Source organism: Panthera tigris, chromosome C2 (assembly GCF_018350195.1).
Source record: "Panthera tigris isolate Pti1 chromosome C2, P.tigris_Pti1_mat1.1, whole genome shotgun sequence".
Taxonomy (NCBI): Eukaryota; Metazoa; Chordata; class Mammalia; order Carnivora; family Felidae; genus Panthera; species Panthera tigris.
Genome location: NC_056668.1, coordinates 69,469,000 through 69,490,646, shown reverse-complemented (window position 1 = coordinate 69,490,646; position 21,647 = coordinate 69,469,000). Strand labels below are relative to the sequence as shown.

At 45.3% G+C, this 21,647-nt stretch overlaps 1 protein-coding gene across 4 annotated transcripts in view; it reads right to left on the bottom strand.

Annotated features, from left to right (window-relative positions):
• Positions 1-21,647, bottom strand: part of KALRN (kalirin RhoGEF kinase) — a 520,685-nt gene that overhangs the window by 116,899 nt on the left and 382,139 nt on the right. For all 4 annotated transcript variants that reach the window (XM_042998400.1, XM_042998401.1, XM_015544797.2 and 1 more), the window contains one exon: positions 18,831-19,077. In XM_042998400.1, the coding sequence (XP_042854334.1) occupies positions 18,831-19,077 (247 nt within the window). The remainder of the gene's footprint in view (positions 1-18,830; positions 19,078-21,647) is intronic.

Sequence of the window (21,647 nt, the reverse complement as noted above, 5' to 3'; positions counted from 1 at the left end):
GATGTTTAAGAGTCCCATCCCTCCAACCACACCTAATGGGTCTACCATTTCTTTACTTATTTCCCTAAGCTTTTCCTTTAAAGATATTTTTCATATTTAAGGACATATATCCCTCACTCGCTCCGCGAAATCCACCTGGATCACATCCACTGGACCTTCCTATGAACCACTGTGTTTATCACTCACGGGTCATCTCACCCATCCCCTTGTGTCCAGATTTAGGAAAAAGGAATTTCTGGAGACATACAACACTCATAGAGAGGGCCCATTGATCAGAAAAAAGGGAGATCTGTGAGAGGAATCAAAAACAGAAGGTGATCACTCAGGTAACCAATTCCCACTTGCAAGAAAGACAGCCAGGGGACAAGCCTTTTAGAAGTGACTGGGATCTGGGGCTTCATTTCTCAATTTGAACCATGTTTAGATCCAATGCTGCAGCACCTGCCACATGGTTGGAACCCAGTAGATGCTCAGTAAATAACAGCAGCACCACTTAATGAGTAACAGTGGCTACCATGTATTGAGCATTTATTTGTGCCAAGCACTCTCCTAATTGCTTTGTACACATCAACTCATTTACACACACACACACACACACACACACACACACACACACACACACAAACACACACCCCTTAAAAGGAAGGGTCCTCTTTTATAACTGAGGAAGCTGCATGAACTATGATAAGGCTTTGATGGTTTGGGCCTAAAGAGAAACTCTAAAGAGCTTCACCCCATAGAAACAGTAGAACCTAGAGTCAGAATCTAACTTCTAGTTTTGCCACTGCCATTTCCTTGATAGCCTCTCCTGGCAAGGGTTATATAAGAATCCCATCGTTGAGCAGGAAATATGCCCCCGGTAATCCACATACAAAACAGAGAAATAAAAGTTCAAATTGCTCATGCACCCTGCACCCCAGATTCCTGATTCACTGATCATCCTATTGGTCAGTCTCATCTTGCCAGCCTGAATGACTTCAGGATCATAGTTATCCTGGATTCCAGTTCTGACCTGTGGCAACCAACACATACTGTTGTCTAGTTCTCTCTTAAGACAAAACCCACTTTGCTGTCCTTTCCAGTGCAGAGCAGATAATTGGCCAGGACCTCAGCCCTTCTAGTAAAGTGAGCTTTATTTGCTTGTGATCCACTGCATGGGGCTATGATATGATAGTCTATATTTGGTCTATCTACCTAATCCACCTCTCTGGATACTTCTCAGGCATTCTGACAGAAATTGAAAGATATTTCAAAATTGCTTGGTAAACACTTTTTCAGTTAAATCTTCCTTCTGGGCCTTTGTGTTCAGGTTACCTTGATCACTTTTCTGTCATAATCCTTTGCAAGAGGCTGATGACATCATCTTGCAGAAACTGGCTTGAGTTAGATGTTTGTGTGAGACCCAGCCTTTACTTCAGAAATCAGAGCATGAGTAGGCCCTAAAGTAGTCTTAGTCTCCAAGAAAAGAATCCATCAGACATATTTCTACTGGTCCTTATAACCCAGGATCCATCCTATTATCGACACAAAGATGTAAAACCATTAGGAACACCAACCCATCTTAAGTTGATAAAGTCAACACATCCAATGGAGATTCATTCTGGGGTTAGCACCAATAACTCAGTAACCAGTAACTGCCAGCCTCAGTACACCAGTGATGTCTACAACCTGACAAGAAAGTCTTGAACACAACTGAGACAGACTGATTGCAGACCTATTCAATAATTCAGCAAGTACTTACTGAATGCCTACTATGTGCCAGGCTCTGTTCTAGGTAGTGGGTCTACATTGGTGAACAAAACCAATCCCAGCCCTGTGGAGCCAGCTGTTAAGACAGACTCACCAAGAATGTGAAAGAAAAGGGAATCAACATCAGATACCTAAGTTTTTTTTTTTAATTTTTTTTAATGTTTATTTTTTAGAGAGAGACAGACTGCAAGCAGAGGGAGGGGCACAGAGAGAGAGGAAAACACAGAATCAGAAGTAGGCTCCAGGCTCTGAGCTGTCAGCACAGAGCCCAATGTGGGGCTCAACCCCACAAACCATGAGATCATGACCTGAGCTGAAGTTGGTTGCTTAACTGACTGAGCCACCCAGGCACCCCTCTGACCAAGTTATGAGTTGAGGGATTTAAGAAAATAGATGCCTGCTTCTTCTAAACTTCATCTATATGTTTTATGGCAATGTCCTCAGGACAATTTAAAGGGGATGGTAGGGAAATGGTTATTAAACACTGGTGTCTATAGAATCATCAGAGAAGCTTTCAAAAATTCTAGGCATTCATGTATGAAAAGCTCACAGCTAACATCATACTCAATGGTGAAAAACTAGAAGCTTTCCCCCTAATATCAAGAACAAGACAAAGATGTCCTCTCTCATCACTTTTATTCAACATAGTACCAGAAATCCTAGCCACAGCAATCAGACAAGAAAAAGAAATAAAAGGCATCCAAATTGGTAAGGAAGAAGTAAAAGTTTCATTATTTGCAGATGACATGATACTATATGTAGAAAACTCTGGAGACTCCACAAAAAAACTGCTAGAACTGACAAATGAATTTGGTAAGGTTGCAGGATACAAAATCAATATACAGATATCTGTTGCATTTCTATACACTAATAATGAAGTAGCAGAGAGAGAATTAAGAAAACAGCGTGATTTAGAATTGTTCCAAAAATACTGAAATACCTAGGAATAAACTTAACCAAAGAGGTAAAAAGGCCTGTGCTCTGAAAACTATAAAACATTAATAAAAGAAATGGAAGATGACACAAACAAATGGAAAGATATTCCATGCTCATGGATTGGGAAAACAAATATTGTTAAAATGTCCAAACTATCCAAAGCAATCCAGATTTAATATAATCCCTATCAAAATACCAATAGCATTTTTCACAGAACTGGAACAAATAATCCTAAAATTTTTAAGGAACCACAAAAGACCATGAATAGCCAAAGCAATCTTGAAAAAGAACAAAAAAACTGGAAGTATCACAACCCCAGATTTTAAGACATACTACAAAGCTGTAGTAATCAAAAAAATATGGTAGTGACACAAAAATAGACACATAGATCAGTGGAACAGAATAGAAGCCCAGAAATAAACCTATGACAATTAATCTTCAACAAAATAGGCAAGAATATACAATGGGAAAAAGACAGTCTCTTCAACAAATGATGAAATGGGAAAACTGGACAGCTACACGCAAAAATAAAATTGAACCACTTTCTTACACTATACACAAGAATAAACTCAAAATGGATTAAAGACCTAAATGTGAGACTTGAAACCATGCAAATCCTAGAGGAGAGCATAGGCAATAATTTCTTTGACATTGGCTGTAGCTACATTTTTCTAGATATGTCTCCTGAGGCAAGGGAAGCAAAAGCAAAAATAATCTATTGGGACTACATCAAAATAAAAAGCTTCTGGGGCAGCCGGGTGGTTCAGTCAGTTAAGCCTCTGACTCTCAGTTGTGGCTCAGGTCATGATCTCACCATTTGTGGGTCTGAGCCTCACATTGGGCTCTGTGCTGACAATTTGGGGCCTGCTTGGGATTCTTTCTCTCTGCCCTTCCCCTGCTTGTATCCTCTCTCAAAATAAATAAATAAACTTAAAAAAAAAAGTTTCTGCACAGCAAAGGAAACAATCAACGAAATAAAGACAACCTACTGAATGGGAGAAGATATTTGCAAACAATATAACCAATAAGGGGTCAGTATCCAAAATATATAAAGAACTTCTATAACTCAACATCAAAAACCCCACAAATAATCCAATTAAAAATGGGCAGAAGTCACGAACAAACATTTCTCCAAAGGAGACAGATGCCAACAGACACATGAAAAGATGTTCAACATCACTTATCATCAAGGAAATGTGAATCAAAAACATAATGAGATATCACCTCACAGCTGTCAGAATGGCTAAAAAGAAAAACACAAGAGGGGCTCCTGGGTGGCTCAGTCAGTTAAGTGTCCAACTCTTGATTTTGGCTCAGGTCATGATCTCACAGTTCATGGGTTCAAGTCCCACATAGGCCTCACTGCTGTCAGTGTGGAGCCTGCTGGAGATTCTCTCTCTCTCCCTCTCTTTCTGCCTCTCCCCACTCACACTCTTTCTCTTAAAATAGATACATGAACTTAAAAAAAGAAAAGAAAAACACAAGAAACAACAAGTATTGGAGAAAATGTGGAGAAAAAGGAACCCTGGTGCCTTGCTAGTGGGAATGCAAATTGGTGCAGCCAATGTGGAAAACAGTAAGGAGATTCCTCAAAAAATTAAAAAATAAAAATACTGAGTAATTCCACCACTGGGTATTTACCCAAAGAATACAAAAACACTAATTCAAAAAAGATATATGCATCCCTATGTTTATAGCGGCATTATTTACAATAGCCAAATTATGGAAGCAGTCCAAGTGTCCATCGATAGATGGATGAATACAGAAGATGTGGTATCTGTGTATAGTGGAATATTACTCGGCCATAAGAAAGAATGAAATCTTGCCATTTGCAACAACATGAATGGATCTAGAGAATAAAATGCTAAGTGAAATAAGTCAGAGAATGACACCATATGATTTCACTCATGTCGAATTTAAGAAACAAATGAACAAACAGCAAAATGAGGCAAACAAACAAAAAAAACCCAGACTCTTAGCTGTAGAGGACAAAGGGATGATTACCAGAAGGGAGGTGGGGGGATGGGTGAAATAGGTGATGGTATTAAAGAGTTCATTTGCCATGATGAGCACTGGGTGTTGTAATAGAGTGCTGAATCACTATATTGTACACCTGAAAATAATATAATGCTGTATGTTAATTATACTGGAATTAAGATAAAAAAATTCTAGGCATTAGTTTTTTTTTGTTTTTGTTCTTTGTTCTTTGTTTTTAAGTCTCCACAGGTGATTCCAGGGCAGAACAAAATTTAAGAATTGATGCCCTAGGTCTTCCTCCCCCACCCCCTGGAGATTCGGATTAATTCACTCTTTTCACTTTTTTTTTTTTTTTCTAAAGAAAGGCAGACGGCCACATGCAGCGCCTCCTTTGGATGTGTCTGGAGTCTCAGAAGATTGACTGCCCTATGTTCTTCTACAATGGACTTGAGAGCTTCTTTAGAGATTCTAGCAGGGGGGGCACAGCTACTCATATACCCTTGACTGAAGAACAGGTCCTCCTCTATCAGGAAGGTCGTCTACTTCAACCAAGCACTCAGCTGTGGGAGGGATGCATGTGGAATGGTGAGGAAGGAAGGGGACACTGGCCTAGCCAGCCAGAACAGCCAAGAATCAACCCTGGTGATCAATGGGGTGACCGCAGCCAGATCGTCCTCAAATCCTCAGATTAATTCACTTTGGGTGCATCTAGGCATCAGTATTTTTTTTTTTAATTATTATTTTAGAGAAAGAGAGAGAGCAAGCAGGGTAGAGGGGCAGAGGGAGAGAGAGAGAAAATCTTAAGCAGACTCCACGCTCAGCAGGGAGCCTGATTCAGAGCTTGATCCCACGACCCTAGGATCATGACCTGAGCCGAAATCAAGAATCAGACACTCAACCTATTGAGCCATGCTGGTGCCCCTAAAGTTTTTGTTTTTGTTTTTTTTATTTTGAGAGACAGAGTGAGAGAGCACAAGCAGAGGAGGGCAGAGAGAGAGAGAGAGAGAGAGAGAGAGAGAGAGAGAATCCCAAGCAGGCCCAACACTATCAGCGTGGAAGCCCAATGAGGGGCTCAAACCCATGAACCTGAGATCATGACCTGAGCCGAAATCAAGAGTTGGACACTTCGGCGACTGAGCCACCCAGGTGCCCCTCGGCATCAGTATTTTTAACAGTTCCCCAGGTGTTTGTAACATGCAGCATAGTTTGAGAACCAGTAATGTAGTAGTTTCCAGACTTGAGTGTGCCTCAGAATTACCTGGAGGGTGAGTAAAACGTGGATGATCTGGCTCCACTCCCAGAGTCTCTGATTCAGTAGGTCTGGAGTGGGGCCTGACGATCTGCATTTCTACAAGTTCCCAGGGGATGCTGATGTTGGTACAGGGGCCACACTTTGAGAATTAATAGCATAGAGAATTTCCCCCCATGTGTTTGCAACCTGTGCTCCCTTCTTTTTGTAATAGCATCTTGATTTTTCTTAGAGGAAGCAGCCCTTGTCCCTTCTCAGACCATGTTTTTGGGTAGAGCTGACATCATTCCCCGTCCACCTTCCACTTCAAGGATGGGCCTATGACCTGGGCTTTGCCAGTCAGTCAGTCAGTCAGTCACAGGGATTGGTTCAAATTTAACACATGACCCAATTTTAGCCAAGGAGCATAAATGGTGAGCACCTAGCAAGAAGTACAAGGAAGGCAGCAATCTCTTCTCACAAGATTTCTAAGTTGGTGGAATATTATTATTTTTTTTATTATTTTTTTATGTATTTTATAATATAATTTATTGTCAAGTTGGTTTCCATACAACACCCAGTGTTCAGACCAACAAGTGTCCTCCTAAGTTGGTGGAATATTAACCTAAAGCAGCTGGAGACCATCTGCCCATAACCACATAGGAAGAAGCTGCCTGAGTCAACATGGAGGAGAGATATAACAGAGCTAGAGACAGAGATAGGAGAGACAGAGAGAAAGACAGACAAGTTGCGGAGAGGCTTGATGATATTACCTGAATAACTGGATACACTTTTTCCCACAGGCTTGCTGAGCCCTGGACTTTGCACACCCAGATAAACTCCTTTTTGCAGAAGACAGGTGAACATCTCTAATCTCTGGGTTTTCAAACACCTGTCCATCCACTCCCAAGGTGCAGGCTAAGAATCCCTGAGCTATAGCAATATCTTTAGAGTGTTCTTATTTCCAAACAGATGGCTGAGCCTCATTCTTATTTGGCAGAGTTTATTTGGCAGAGTTTATTTATTCTTATTTGGCAGCCTCTATTGTGAGGCCTCCTCCAAAGTCCATTTTGCACGAATTAGCCTTTCTACCTACCTGTGTGTCCGCTTTATGTCTCGTCTCCACTCTGCCCCCAGTGAACCCCAAAGAATTCCTGCTGGTCTCAACCTGCAGACATACTGGGCCCAGTACACCATAATGGGGGCCTGATACTGGAGACTGAAGGGACTGCCCTCTCCCCCATGTCAGCCACAGGCTGACACTGGACCATGACCTCAGGCATCTGCCTTTTCCACCAACAGACATATGTCCAATTTTTTCCTTTAGGCTTCTTCTCTTCAGATTTACAGGCATAGAGGTTTTCAAATTCATAGCACTTCCCCACATTTCTTAGTAAGAGCTCAGCGCAGAGACATAGGGAATAGCAACTGTGCCCCACCTCAGGCCTAGAGACCCCTGTGACAAGTACATGCACAACTTCTAGAAAACATGCCTGATCAGGCTTGGAGAGGGCTGCACCGGGGCTCCGGGTGAATGTGGAAACAGGCCCTGCTTTCCTCCCGCCTCCACCCCCAGAGAGTCCTGTGCCTGCCTTTTCCTCCCCCAGCAGCGACACTTCTAGCACCCATTCCGATGGATTCTGGAACTTCTGGATTCCGATCCAGATTCAGATTGATAGTTTTTTAAAGCTCCGCAGAAGATGTCAGTGTCCAGTCAGGGCTCAGAACCACAGACCTTGGGGCTCAAGGCCACCTACACCCTGGGACTACTTCCTCAACGGTTGATACAGAGTTTAGGGAGCAACGGGACTCAGATGTTTTCACTTTCTCAAACTCTGACAACTGGCGTCTTCACTCATTCTTCTGCGGCTTGTTACTTTCTCCAGTTGCTAATTGCAGGTCCCTATCCTCATCTTCCCTCTGTGGACTTCTGACCTGTGAACTGCCTGATTGCTGATGCCAGGGTGGCTCATAATTTTTCCCAAATTACCCATTCCTGGCTTCAGTGGATGACTGTGGCTTAAAACTCTAAGATTCTTACTGTTTATTTAACAAATGGTTGGTTTTTGAACATCTACTGTCTATGAGTCACCTAGCTAAACTGTATACAGGAATTTGGGAAATTTATGAGAAATATAAATTGAATAAGACATGTACCTTGAGCAAATATGAAAAACAAAAACAAAAACTGGGTGAGTTCTGGGAGAATCAGTTTGTTTAATTGTTTTGTGGCAGAAAAAGGAAACTGGAGACAGACCAGGACTGAGAATAGGTAGAGGTTTTGTCTTTAGGTGAAAAAGAGGAACTGAGATAATCATCATCAGTAACCAGAAACACTTCAGATTAGAGAATGGAGGTGGAAGGTGTGCTTTACTATATTTAATTTGAACTCCAGATATATCTTACAAAACTATACAGTGTCTGCATGGGTAACTATTCCCTGGCAATATGTGCTATTTTAATAGTAGTGTCTACAGAAAAGGCATGACTGCCAGCCTTATATGCAATACCCTCTTCCCCATTTAGTGTGGTCTAACCCCCCCACCTGGTGAAGGCTCCGAGACTCCAGTGATGAAACCATCACTGAGCTCATCTTATACGTGTAAATGGGTTCCTCTGTGCTTGCCCACCTGACACATGTCTGCCTCTTTCTTCTGACTCACTTACACTCAAGAACCTTAAGCCCCAGCATATCCCGTCAATCATCCTCTTTGTTTTCCCAGGAAGGAAGTCTCACCCATCACTCTCCCGTCTGAACCAGGCCCCAGGTGGGGGAGAGGTCTAAGCAGTATTGAGGAAGTCAGTGGCATTTCACTGAGGACCCAGGTGTCTCCCTAGAACAGCCAATGCTTCCTGTTCCATGGGGACAGGGAGGTAGAGCAGCGGGCAGCCAGGCCGGCTTCCTGAAGATCTGTGCTGAGCGGCTGCCTGTGCTCTGGAGGAGACAAGCTATTTATCAAAGTGAAAGATGCCTGATGCTGGAGTTGCTAAAAACAAACCCTTCCAGGTTTTATCTGCATCCAGAAATGCTTACTTGTAAGTAGGTCAAAGTGTTCCTGAAGTAGGGCAGTAACAAGTGCCAGTCTATCGCTGTGGCTGAGTTCCAGTTCAGGAAGGCTCACCATTGCCTTCACAGGACACTTCATGGGATGGCACTGGCACTTCGACGCGGTCCTCCCACCTCCCTGCCCCCGATGCAGGAGCAGCTGCTTGTAGACTCATGGCAGCCATGCAGAGGTTTCTCAGGCATCAAATGCAAAGTGGATTTTGCCTTGACGTAGCTCAGGTCAGTTTATTTATTTAAAAAAGTTTTTTAATGTTTATTTATTTTTGAGAGACAGAGCATCAGCAGGGGAGGGGCAGAGAGAAAGGGAGACACAGAATCCAAAGCAGGCTCCAGGCTCTGAGCTGTCGGCACAGAGCCCGACACGGGGCTTGAACTCACAAACTGTGAGACCATGACCTGAGCCTAAGTCGGACACTTAACCGACTGAGCCACCCAGGTGCTCCTCGGGTGAGTTTATTAAAGATTTGAATGATAAGAGGAATGCAGGAGACACTGCCCATCCTTATATTTCTGAGTTTTCAACCATTCCAAATAAATGAGATGTACTTGGCCCATGTGTCCCCAGAGAAGACTTCCCAGGAAACAGGAATGCGAAGACTTCTTCGGTCAAAACTCCTAACATCAGAACATTACTCCTTGTTCCCATCCTCGGGCTCCTGCTAAAGCTTACACCAGTTTCCACTACAGTTTTTAGGGGATGGGGAACATAATGAACCTGGGGCCTACATCTCACCAAGAACCAAGTAGGCCTTGCGCTCTTTTACTCTTTTAAAAGAAAGTGGGGGGGTGGGGAGTGGGACTGGATGGCCCCTACATCTCCCTCTTCCTTCAACTGCATCCTTTGAGGGCTCCCAGATTGTTGGTCAATAACCACTGAGACATTTCTGGCCCATCCCATTGAGGAATGATACACCCACACCCACCCTGACACTCAAGGTCTCGCACTGCCCTCCATCACGCAGGTCGGCCCATCTCCACAGTGTGATCCGAATGCCTCCTTCAATGACCCGAGTTAATCATTGAAAGAGAATAGGTCACTGGCAGGTGCAAGCCAGAGAATAACTTTAATTTTCAGTTCAATTATTCTCAAATATGATCTCAACTCTCTGGGTCGAAGGTAAAAAAAAGAAGACAGGAATAAACCATTAGTTGGGGGGAAATCATAGAGCCAGACAGACCTACTGTTAATAGCTTGCGGAAAGGGCCTGGGATAGGCCAGGAATAGAAACTGAGGGAAAGGGGATACAGACTAGAGACAGTGTGGGGGCTTCTGCAGAACCTGTGGATGAAACTAGAAACAAAACCTTGTCCTTGTGAATAGCCCTGGCATGGATTCAGGCTGGAAAAGCCCTAGAGTCATCGCTATGGGGTTATCAGCATTGGGACAAAGGGCAGGCAGGGAGATGAACATTAATTGACCCCTAGTGAGGTGTACCTAGGTGGGGAAGTCTAATTCAAGGGAAGCAAGTACTGTTGCTCCTTTTTATTGACTTTCAGGATCTGGCCTAAGGTCATGAGCTAGTCAGGTGCTAAGCTGGGATTCAGACCCAGGTCTTTCACGTCAAGACTTGTAGTCTCTCCGCACCTGTTATCATTCACCTTATGGCCTGCTACATATGCTGCAAAGCCTCATGGTAGCCAAGCCATCCATGTTTCATTCTAAACCACCTATGTACACAACTGTATCACCAACTTTACAGTTTCTTTTATTTACTTATTTATTTTTTAATGTTTTTAATGTTTATTTTTGAGAGAGCCGGAGCATGAGTGGGGAGGGGAAGAGAGCAAGGGAGACAGAGAATCTGAAGCAGGCTCTGCACAGTGTGGGGCTTGAACCCTCGAACCGTGAGATCATGACCTGAGCCAAAGTCAGATGCTCAACTGACTGAGCCACCCAGGTGTCCCTCAACTTTACAGTTAAAACCACTCTTGGCATCTGGCTCGTTCAGTCGGTAGAGACTGCGACTCTTGATTTCGGGGCTGTGGGTTCGAGGCCCAGGTTGGGTGTAGAGATTACTTTTAAAAAATCTAAAATAAAAAAGTACTTTTACTTAATAACACTGCCACCTTTGAGTCTTCCAGCAACTCTGTAAGATAGGTATTTTTTTGTCAGCTTCCCTTTGCATAGATATGGAAACTAAGATAAAGTGACTCTCCCTAATTCCACACCCTGTCCTCTTCCTGGCCTGTCTCCCCGAGAGCCAAACCCTCGCCTGTTTCCTCAAAGATGTGCGAGTACATTTCTGAGAAAAATATGGGATGATTGCCTTAGGTTATCAAAGATGATTACCCGATATGGAAAGAAAAAACCAGACATCTTTAGAACTGGAGGGGATCCTACAGGTAATTCAGAAAGATAGGGATGAAGGTATGAATGACAGTAGGGAATAACCAGGAAAAAAGACAAGCCAGCAGAGAGCCTCAGAGTGCAATTCAGTTGCCTCTGAGCTGTGCCCAGAGAGCAGGGGACCAGGTCTCCCAAGCATGAGGGGCTTTGGGGCACCTGACATAAAGCTGGATGGCTGGATGTTCTTAAATCCAAGGATGGTGAGGAGGATTTAAAACCACACACACAAATAATCACTGTAAACAAATGAAGGTTGTTGAAGTTAATCCCAGATGTTTTGTGCTGCCCCACGGATTCAGTAAAAGAGTACAGAAAAGTTACTAGGCTTTTATTAAACTGTACCTTAGGAAAGAAGTGTCTAACATTTTATATGCAAATGAAATTAGTCTGTTCTAGATAAGAATCAGGAGATGGAGCATGAGAGTTAGGACTGGTAGGTTTCAAGTGGGGGACTGGAGGAAGGAGACTAGCAGGAGGGATGGGTAGGAAGCATCTGGGTTTCAGCACTAAGTAAGAGGAATTTCTCACCATTAGAACTGTACTAAAATGCAGTAGGCTTCTTCTAGAAGTAATGAGCTCCCAGTCCTGGGGAGCACTCAAGTAATGCTTGGCTGAGTATCAGAGGCGTGTAGAATGGGGTCCCTATATTAGGGAAAGAGTGAATTGGAGGACCTTTATTGTGCTTTTCAATTCTAAGATTCCGAGAATCCATAAAAGCCTATGTTCTGAAGTGAAATGAAATCTAATCAAGGACTTTTATTCAATTATAAAAAGAAAAAATTTTAATTCTAATTTTTTATAATTCTGAAAAATGACTAGGACCTCCTTTTAGAATCTCTCCCAATGCATCTCCACTTGTCTTAAAACACACTTTTCTTCAAGAAGTATCAGCACTCAAGTTAGTTACATTTCTCATGCAAATGCATTATTTTTTGGTTTCAATTAATAAAAACAACCTTGCCATCATTTTTCACTGCAAACATACTATATTCAACTCTGTTACTCTTTTTTCATAAGTTTATTTCTTTATTTTGAGAGAGAGAGGGAGGGGAGGGGCAGAGAGTGAGGGAAAGAGAGGGAATCCCACGAAGGCACCATGCTGTCAGCGCAGGGCCTGATGTGGGGCTCGAGCCCACACGCCGAACCATAAGATCATGACCTGAGCCGAAACCATGAGTCATATGCTTACCCGCCTGAGCCACCCAGGTGCCCCTCAGCTATGTTACTCTTAAATACAATTTTGTGGGCTATAGTATGGAAAACTCTTCCCACTGCCATTCATCCTTCTCCGGGGTATAATTTTGTTCTAGAAGAAAATGAGTTCTGAATTCCAGGGTGGCTCCTCATAGCAGGTCAGTTACAGACACCCAAACAGAGTAGGAGTGTAGACCAGAGACTATAGTTTTAATATGTCACTTCATACCTGAAGGGAAATGTCTGGTGACAATTATTTTTTAGCGTCCTATGGTGAATCCCCATGGTAGGCATTATGGAGTCAACTAAAACCTGAAGTAGCTTCTCTTAATGCAGAATTACACTGAAAACTAAGAGAGAGACTTTTAGTGGACTCTCTAGTCCGCAGGCAGAAGGAAGCTTTTAGTCTCTGACAGCAGAGGGGATAGGAAAGGCTCATTTTGGTTCCTGGCAGCAGAAGGTGCAGGAAGTTCCCATCCCTGCGGAAAATCTGTTGGACAGCTTGGACCAGCTCCAGGATTAGGCCAGCCCCTATCAGGTCCCTAACTGGACCCAGTTCCACCTACGATCCACAGGGCTGGTCAGAGTTTTTCTGCTCTAGCCAGGGACACCAAGATCTTTCTAGTGGGCAAAGCACCCACAGGACAAAATCTGTCTGTTGCTACTACCTCTAGGGAAGGGAGCACATGAAGGCCAGAGGCGAAGGGAGAGTGAGAGAGCAGTATGCGTGGCCATCTCTCTCCAAATTCTCATCCAGCTAGATTGGTTGCATAAAGGGGAGCCTTGTCAGATGGAAGCTCAGTGAATTTGAGTACCTGTCACAAATGCCTTCAGACCTGGGAGGGTATAGAGCATACTTAAAGAGTGAGACCTTGGGAAATTGACAGACCTGCCTTCAAATCAAGGTCCTCCACTTGTGAGCTATGTGACTTCGGGCAAGTCACCTAATCTTTCTAAGACTGACCTTCCTTGTCTATAAAGTGAGAAAAGATTATTGTTACTCGTATTAAAGCACTAACCTAGAAACCTGGCCCATAGGAAGGCTCAATAAATGTCAGGTATTTTTATGACTTGACTACAAACTTAATGTAAGTCAATAGTATCACAGACCTGCTCAGCATCTTCAGGCTGCTGGTGAGGCGTATCTCCAGAGCCCAGGTTTTCTCCACTGTTCTAGACCTGCACACCACAGCCTGGGTAAGCTGTTCCTGAGGGCAGCTGGGTGATGATAGCAGAAATCATCAGGAGACCCTACAGGAGAGCACTCCCTGTGAATAAGCAATGGCCACTTTGGGCCCCTGCCCCTTTCCTCCAGGACATCTGCTCGTAGGGCTCACCTCCTGGGCTAGGTTTTGCTAAGCAAAGAGGTGTTTCCTTATAGCTTCTCCAGGCACTCAGCTGGAGCCAGGAAGAAACTGGGTAGGAAAGGAAAAGGGACACAGAAGTCTTACATAGCTGGGTAGAGAAAAGCCTAGACAGGTTTCGGGTCCAAAGGCAGAAGCACCCAGGACCAACGCTTGTTTTTGTTTTTGTTTTTGTTTTTGTTTTTTAAACACCATTTTAACCATTTTTAAGTATATAGTTCAGTAGCATTAAGTAACAACACTCCCTTGGTTGTGCAACCACCAGCACCATCCATCTCCAGGACTTTTCTCATCTTGCAAAACTGAAACTCTGTACACATTAAACACTAACTCCCCATTCCTCCTCTCCTTCCAGCTGCTCATAACCACTATTCTTCTTTCTGTCTCAGGGAATTTGACTCTTCTAGGTACCTCCTATAACTGGAACCATCCAGTATTTGCTCTTTTGTGACTAGTTGAGTTCACACGACATAATGTCTCCAAAGTTTATTCATGTTGTATCATATGTTGGATTTTCCTTCTTTTTATATATTTTTAATTTTTTTAACATTTATTTATTTTTGAGAGACAGAGAATGACAGAGAGTGAGTGGGGTAAGGGGCAGGGAGAGAGTGAGAGAGAGAGAGAGAGAGAGAGAGAGAGAGAGAGAGAATCTGAAGCAGGCCTCAGGCTCTGAGCTGTCAGCACAGAGCCCAATGTGGGGCTCGAACTCCCAAACCGTGAGACCATGACCTGAGCTGAAGTCGGACGCTGAACCAACTGAACCATGCAGGTGCTCCCAGATTTTCCTTCTTTTTAAAGACTGGACAATACTCCATTCAATGTGTATGGAACATTTTATTTACCCATGCATCCACTGATGGACACCAGAGCTTCCATCTTTTGACCTTTGTGAATAGTGCTGCTCTGAATATGGGTGCGCAAGTAGCTCCTTGAGTCCCTGCTTTTGATTCTTTTGGGTGTATACCTGGATGTGGAATTCCTGGATCATATGGTAATTCTATGTTTAAGCTTTTAAGGGACCCCATACTGTTTTCCATAGCAGTTCACTATTTTACTTTCCATGAGCAGTGCAGAAGGGTCCAATTTCTCCACATCCTCACCAATGCCTGTTATTTCCTATGCTTTTTAAAAAAATAATAGCCACCCTAATGGATATAAACCGGTATCTCATTGTAGTATTGATTTGCAGATCCCTAATTGTTAGTGATGTTGCCCATCTTTTCATCTTATTGGCCATTTGTATACCTTCTATGGAGAAATGTCTATTCGAGTCCTTTGCCTATTTTTAAATCAAATTGTTTTTTGTAGTTGTTGTGTTGTAGGAGTTCTTTATATAACTTGCGTATTAATCCCTCCCAATTCATCTTTAAAATCTCCTATGCCTGATAATTGGGAGTTGCTAAATCCATAAGGCAGTGACTCTCAATGCTCATGGAACAACAGAATTACCAAGGAACCAAAAAAAAATACTGATGCCCAGGTAGTTATGAATTAATTGGTCTAGGGTGAGGTGTGAGGCATCAGTAGACTTTAAAAGTCTCCTCTGAGTGGTTCTAAAATGTACCCAGAGTTGAAACTGTTGCTACAAAGTCTTTGTCCCTTGGGAGGTGCTGCCCTCCACCACTTGCTGCTAAGAAAGTGAGAGGGGATAGATTAGGAAGAGGAATGATGAGGCCCCACAGGGTCCAACCCCAGTGAGAGTGTCAGGTGGCAGCAAAGAAATAAGAAAGGCAGGCCCCCCACTTTGTCACGCAGCCCTATCACCAGTCCTGCCACAGATATATCGGGAGAAACAACCAACCGCTGTCTCCTGAGAAGGCACAGGAAGGAAAGACAAGAGAGGAGCCCAGAGCTACCTGGAAGCACCATAGGCAGTGTGGTGGAGAGCACTGGGCAAGGGGGTTGGAGCCTTGGTTCTACTCCAGCTTTGCCATCAACTTCCCTGTGGCTTCTGAAAAGTCATCTTGCTTTCCTGTGCCCAAGAGTGGCCCTAGAGGAAAGGAAACTGGACTAGTGCACTGTTTCTGACTTGGCTGTACCTTGGATTCACCCAAGGAGCATTTAAAAACATGGACCCTCAGGTCCCATTCTAGAGATTCTGAATCTAGTTGTTTTGGGTGAGGATTGGGCATTGTCATTCAGTAAAGCTTCCAGGGGATTCCATGCAGCCAGGGTTGAGAGCCTGGTCTAGTGGTTCTTCAAGTTCCCTTCTCAGTGTTAACATTCCAAGATTCTTCCACCTGCATATCTGGGGGGTGACAGTCATGGCCTGAGCACTCATCTGGCACTTAGCACATCATACAAACACTGCATTTTTTCTCACAGTCCACAGAAGCACTGACCTGATGCTCTCTACAAAGGTTAAGAGGACCAGTTCCCTCCTAAGAATTGAAAAAGGAACAGATTTTGACCTCCAGTGATATTGGGTGAGGCCACCCTGTACTAGTCCACAACCCCCAGAGGAATGCTTCATTCTCAGTCCTGCTGTGCATAACTTGTAAGGTGAAGCGCCTGCTGGAGACACATCAGCTGGGAGGGGAAAAGGCCAGGGGGCCAGCAGGCAGCCCTCAGAATGGGGAGAAGGAACAGTTTATGGAGTTTCTGCTAAGAGGCCCTGGAGTGGGAGATGGCTTTCCAAACTGGGGTGTGTGCATGAGAGCACACGCTTTCAAATGAGGCTGTGTTAGGGCTGCTCCATGGAGGCCTGACTGTCAGGAATTGGGCACCTGTGTATTCTGAGCCCACACAGGTGAGAGGGCAGTAAGAGCTCACAGGTGGCCATCTGAAGGCCCACCTACTTGGCCTATGCTTGGAGAGAGAGGAACCAGCCTACAAACCAACAGAGCCAAGGAAATGGGTGACAGGCACTGGTAGGATACTGCCTTTAAGAAGCCATGCCTGCTGGTGGAGTGCGCCAGAAAGTTCCATGCTGGTCTCCCTCTCCACTTTCTCTCTTGCTTCTGTATTCCATCCCTCCTCCTTAGTGTCCATTTCGCAGTTGACCCTCCACTAATCCCTCTCCCTCTAGAGTTCTCACCCTGAATGCCTCTGGATCACAGATCCCCTCTGACTGCTCTCTGCCTCTCCACTGTGTGTTTGCTCCTGCCACAAGCGGTAGGGTCCCAGATGGTCAGGGGCAAGGAAGGCATGCATATCCTACCCAGCCACAGGCTGGAGAGGCTGGGCCTTTGTCAGAAAGTCTCAGCTCCTCTCTGCAAGGTAAGTCCTTCCTGATGAACAACGCACACCAGAGATCTATGACGAGTTAGCCCTCCCCAGCAAAGGAAGTGCCATCCTTGGTTTTGTCTCCAAAGATGGGGGTCTCTAGACTGGATGTGTGGGAGTTGGTAGCTATTTTGCTGAAGAATCGATGGCAAAAAATGGAATAACTATCACTTATCATGACAACTACCACGCATCGCGTGCCAGGCACTGTTCTAAGTGTTTTGTGTATATTGCATCATTCACCCTCACACTTCTAGCCCCTTTGGGTCCCAGTTTCCCTTTGGTTAGACTTCAAACAGAACCACATTCCTGAGTTTCACCCATCTCTTCCTGGTACCACGAGTTTCTCCAGTGGACACTTCAAAGGACCGGGGAGCTGTATCTGCAATTACAAATTCCACACAATTTCCTGACACAGTTCCTCCTGTGTTCAGAGAAAAGGAGGGGGAGAAGCAAGCGATGGATGAACAGAGGGAAGGGGGCACGAGGGTGTGTGCGTGTGGAGGGAAGAGGGTCTTAGTTTCCAGTTTTCTTCTGATGGAAAAAAACCCAGGGACGCCCCTTGGGAGAGTTGGACAGCTCCAATAATGCAACCTGCTACTGCCATCTGGTGGTTGAAAGGAGGATGGCAGGTTTTAGAGGTGGACCGGATGCAATTCCAGCAGAATTAGCAACTTTTCAGAAATTTAATTAGCCTGCAGTACCTACCGAGAAGTCTGTAGCAGGTCTCTGTGGTGACCCTGGTGTCCCTGCCTCCCCAAAGGCCCCTACCCTCTTCCTATTGCACAAATACTCAGCATGGGTCTGCACAGAGGGCGCCCCCGACGGAGGTCATGTGACCAGTTAAGAAAAGAAGCTCAGAACCCCAGGAGAGCTCAGCGTCGCCTTCTGCGCCTCAGTTTACTCAATGTAAAATGAGTAACTCCAAAGCCCCTGCCAGCCTTGACTGTCAAAGTTAGAGGGTCTCATTCGAGAGTGAGCATGAAAGTCACAGGGGAGCTTGCTAAAACACAGACTGCTGGCCCCCACCCCAGCTATTCAGACCCAGTGGGTCTGGAGCGGAGTCTGAGTTTGCATTTCTAAACGTTCCAGAGGGATATTGACCTTGCCAATCCTGAGACACCCCCCACCCCTGCCCCCCCTTGGAGAATCACTGTTCTAAGTAGTTCAGTCTCCTTGGTGGGAGGGGAAAAATGAATAAATAAGCAGAGAACTTATATAAAATGAGTAACACAGAACTGTGTAAAACAGAAACCTGGGCTCAAAGAACGTATCCATGAAGGCCCCATAAATGAGTGTCCTGTGCCCTGGCAGGGCTGAGGGGAGGGTCAAACCTAACTCAGCTATGCTAGCACTTGGGTGGGGGTGGGGGGCCAGGGAGCCCAAAGCAGCTCTGGAGCCTTCAGTGCAGAAGGGAGAAGTCTAGGCTTGGTCACAGGTAGAAGACTTTTCTGAATGTAGTGGGAGAGCTAGAAGAGGTCTTAGAGGCCATCTAATTCAGCTTTCATTTTAGGCTGAAATGGACTCACAAAGGTTAAATGACTTTTCCAAAGTCACATGGCCACTCGGTAGCTCTTTCTCCTCAAGTCCCCAACCCACTCCTTTCACAAGCAGGTCAAGAGAAATCCCACAAGGTCAGAATAGGTTGACGAGACAGGATAGCTCAGTGGTGCTCTTCGGTTAGGGTGGGCTCGTGCCCAGCGCCTTCTGCACGTGCCCACCCCCCCTCAGTCCCCCTACCTTTCACCAGGGGGAAGAAGCAGTCCATCTCCACGCTGCTTCGGGAATGGGAGATGCACAGGGCGCTGCTGGGAACCAGGCCCTCTTGCGGGGGGCTCCTTTCCGTGGTGCGGACCAGACACCAGCCCGGCCGCTCGCTGGGCCGCTCCAGCAGCTCCACCGTCTGTCCCACCTGGATGGTCAGCTCGCTGCTGTGGCCTGCATTGAAGTCCTGGAGGACCACGGTCAACTCACATCCGCCAGAGAGCTTGGGGTGGGGCGTGGAGTGGAACGTGAGGGATTGGGGGAGGAGGGGGTGGGTGAGAGGGGGAGGGAGAAAGGATGCGTGCAGAGGAAAAGAGGAGGAGGAGGAAGAAAAGGGGGGAAAGATGGGGTCCGGAGTGGAAAGAAGGCAGAAGAGGGAGTTGGGAACAGGAAAGAAAACAAGAAAATAAAGTAATTGACACAGTGCCATTCAATCATTCTGCTGCTCTAGCTCCAGCCACAATCTGGAGCCTGCCCAGAACCGAGCTTAATTCTAATTCTTTCTTGTTCACTTGGAGTTATTTTCATTTTCCTTTGCCAAGCTTCCAGCTAGCTGTGCCTTCTACCCCCTTTCCCAGTATGTCTCTTTATGTCTTCCCAGGGCACTACCCTGCGCCCCTCCTTGCCCCTATGACTACCCTCAGACTCTTACTGGGCACCATTTCTAACTCACTCACTCTTACCTGCTTCTAGCTGAATTCTTATTTGGGAATAATGGAAGAGACAACCTCCTTCCTCCTAACTTTTGCAACCTCCCCTACCCCACCCCCAGCTGGAGCCATCAGCTTAAAACAGATGTTGCCAGTGACACAAAAAAGAATGAGGTGTGAACACAAAGGAAAAGCAGAAGAGAAGGGAATAGAATTGGTTTACCTTAGCCCAACTACTGGGGACCAGGAGAAAGAATGGGAAGGGAGGAAGAGGGGTCACATCTTACTTAGGAGCCATCCTCAGTACCGTAGCCTACTCTCCCTCTGGGCCTGGCACTTCCCCACTGTACTGGTTCTGGGGCAGAACCAGTAAAACTGGGTAGAGCGACCTCAGGATAAGAGCAACCTCTTCTAGCTGAACACTGAGACTTTCACTTATCATGAGAAACCACTAGTTATTAGTTTGTCTCACAGAGCTAAGCACAAAGCCACTCTCTTAAAAAAAAATGTTTTTAAATGTCTTATTTATTTTTGAGAGATAGAAAGAGACAGAGCGTGAGTGGGGCGGGGGGGGGGGGGGCAGAGGGAGAGGGGGAGAGAGAGAGAGAGAGAGGGAGAGAAAGAGGAAGACACAGAATCTGAAGCAGGTTCCAGGCTCCAAGCTATCAGCTCAGAGCTGGGGCTTGAACCCATGACCACGAGATCATGACCTGGGCCGAGTCAGACCCTTAACCAACTGAGCCACCCAAGCGCCCCTGCAAAGCTTCTCTCTTGAAATAGCAGCTGCACTTAGGGGCAGAGGGGAAATAAGGGAAGGAGTGGGAGACCCAGAGGCCCACAGGGGCAGCCTATTCTCCCCAAGGTTCAGCCCAGACAGCGGCTCAGTGGGAAAGTCCAGCTACCACCTCCAAGGAACTTGGCCTCAGTCTGTACATCTCTAATTGAAGCCTTCAGGGCCTGCATTGCCTGCACCAGCAGTTGTACTAACGCACCAGTCCAAGTACATTGTGTAGCCATATGTCCCGGGAAGCTTCTGCTGAATGGTAAATACAGCAAGCAGCCCAGTATGCAGAGAAACAACAGTCCCACCAGGACCAAGAGCTCAGCATTCAGGACTGTGAGAATTTCCTGTTAAAGGAACTTGAATGTCACAGTGGGCTTGAGAAGGTTACACGATGCATTGAAATGATGGTTGCAAAATGTATGGCTCCCAACCACGGAGTAAGGAGCCTGCTCTAAACACGTGTCCGGGGATGGGCAGGGCGCAGCCATTGAGATTGGATCAGGAAGAGAAATTCGTAGGACAGAAGTTGGAAGAGGGAAAGAGACAGAAGAAGGAGAAAACATGCTTGTTGGCTCATTTTTCCATTTAACTTTCCTAGTCCCATTAAATGCACAGACTCTACCTCTGTGCCCTTCTGGTGCCATCTTCCCAAAGCATCGTTTTGAGAGGGATGTTGTGACATGGTAATACCTCAGGTCTGTAGAGTGCTTTCACCCTCACGTTAACTATCCACTTGATTCTCACAACAACCAGGCGATGCTACCATCTCCACCACATCCATCAAGAACTTTAAGCTCAGAAACATCAAGATCATTGTTTGGGACAATGAGTGCGCATAAAAATTGCCTCAGGAGTTTGTTGAACGTGCAGATGCCTTTGCTGGTCTCTCACTTGCCCTAGCCTCCAATCACAGGTTCTGATTCAGGGGACCCAGGGATGTATATTTTTAACAAGACTCCCCCAACTCATGATTCTAAATGGAGGGTCCCTGAGATACTGTCTGAGAAACACTGGCCAGATGGTTTCCCACAGTCACCCAGCTGGACTTGAATCCAGCCTTCCACCACAAATCCCATGTTCCTTAAACCACATACCAGAGCAAATTATGTACAAGTTTTAGGTATGTATGTGGTTGGAGGGGGTGGGAGACAGGTGGAGAGAAGACAACACTGGCCTGAGCTACTGGTCCTCTGAGGGTTTGCTTGGCCTACAACAAGTTGCTTAAACTTTCCGGACTGCAGTTTATAATCTTAACCAGTCTGCACTAACATACGAACAGCTACGTCACTGAAACACAAATTTCACTGAAACACAAGTTTCGCTGAGTTAATTTCACTGATATTCTATTTCATTTTTTTT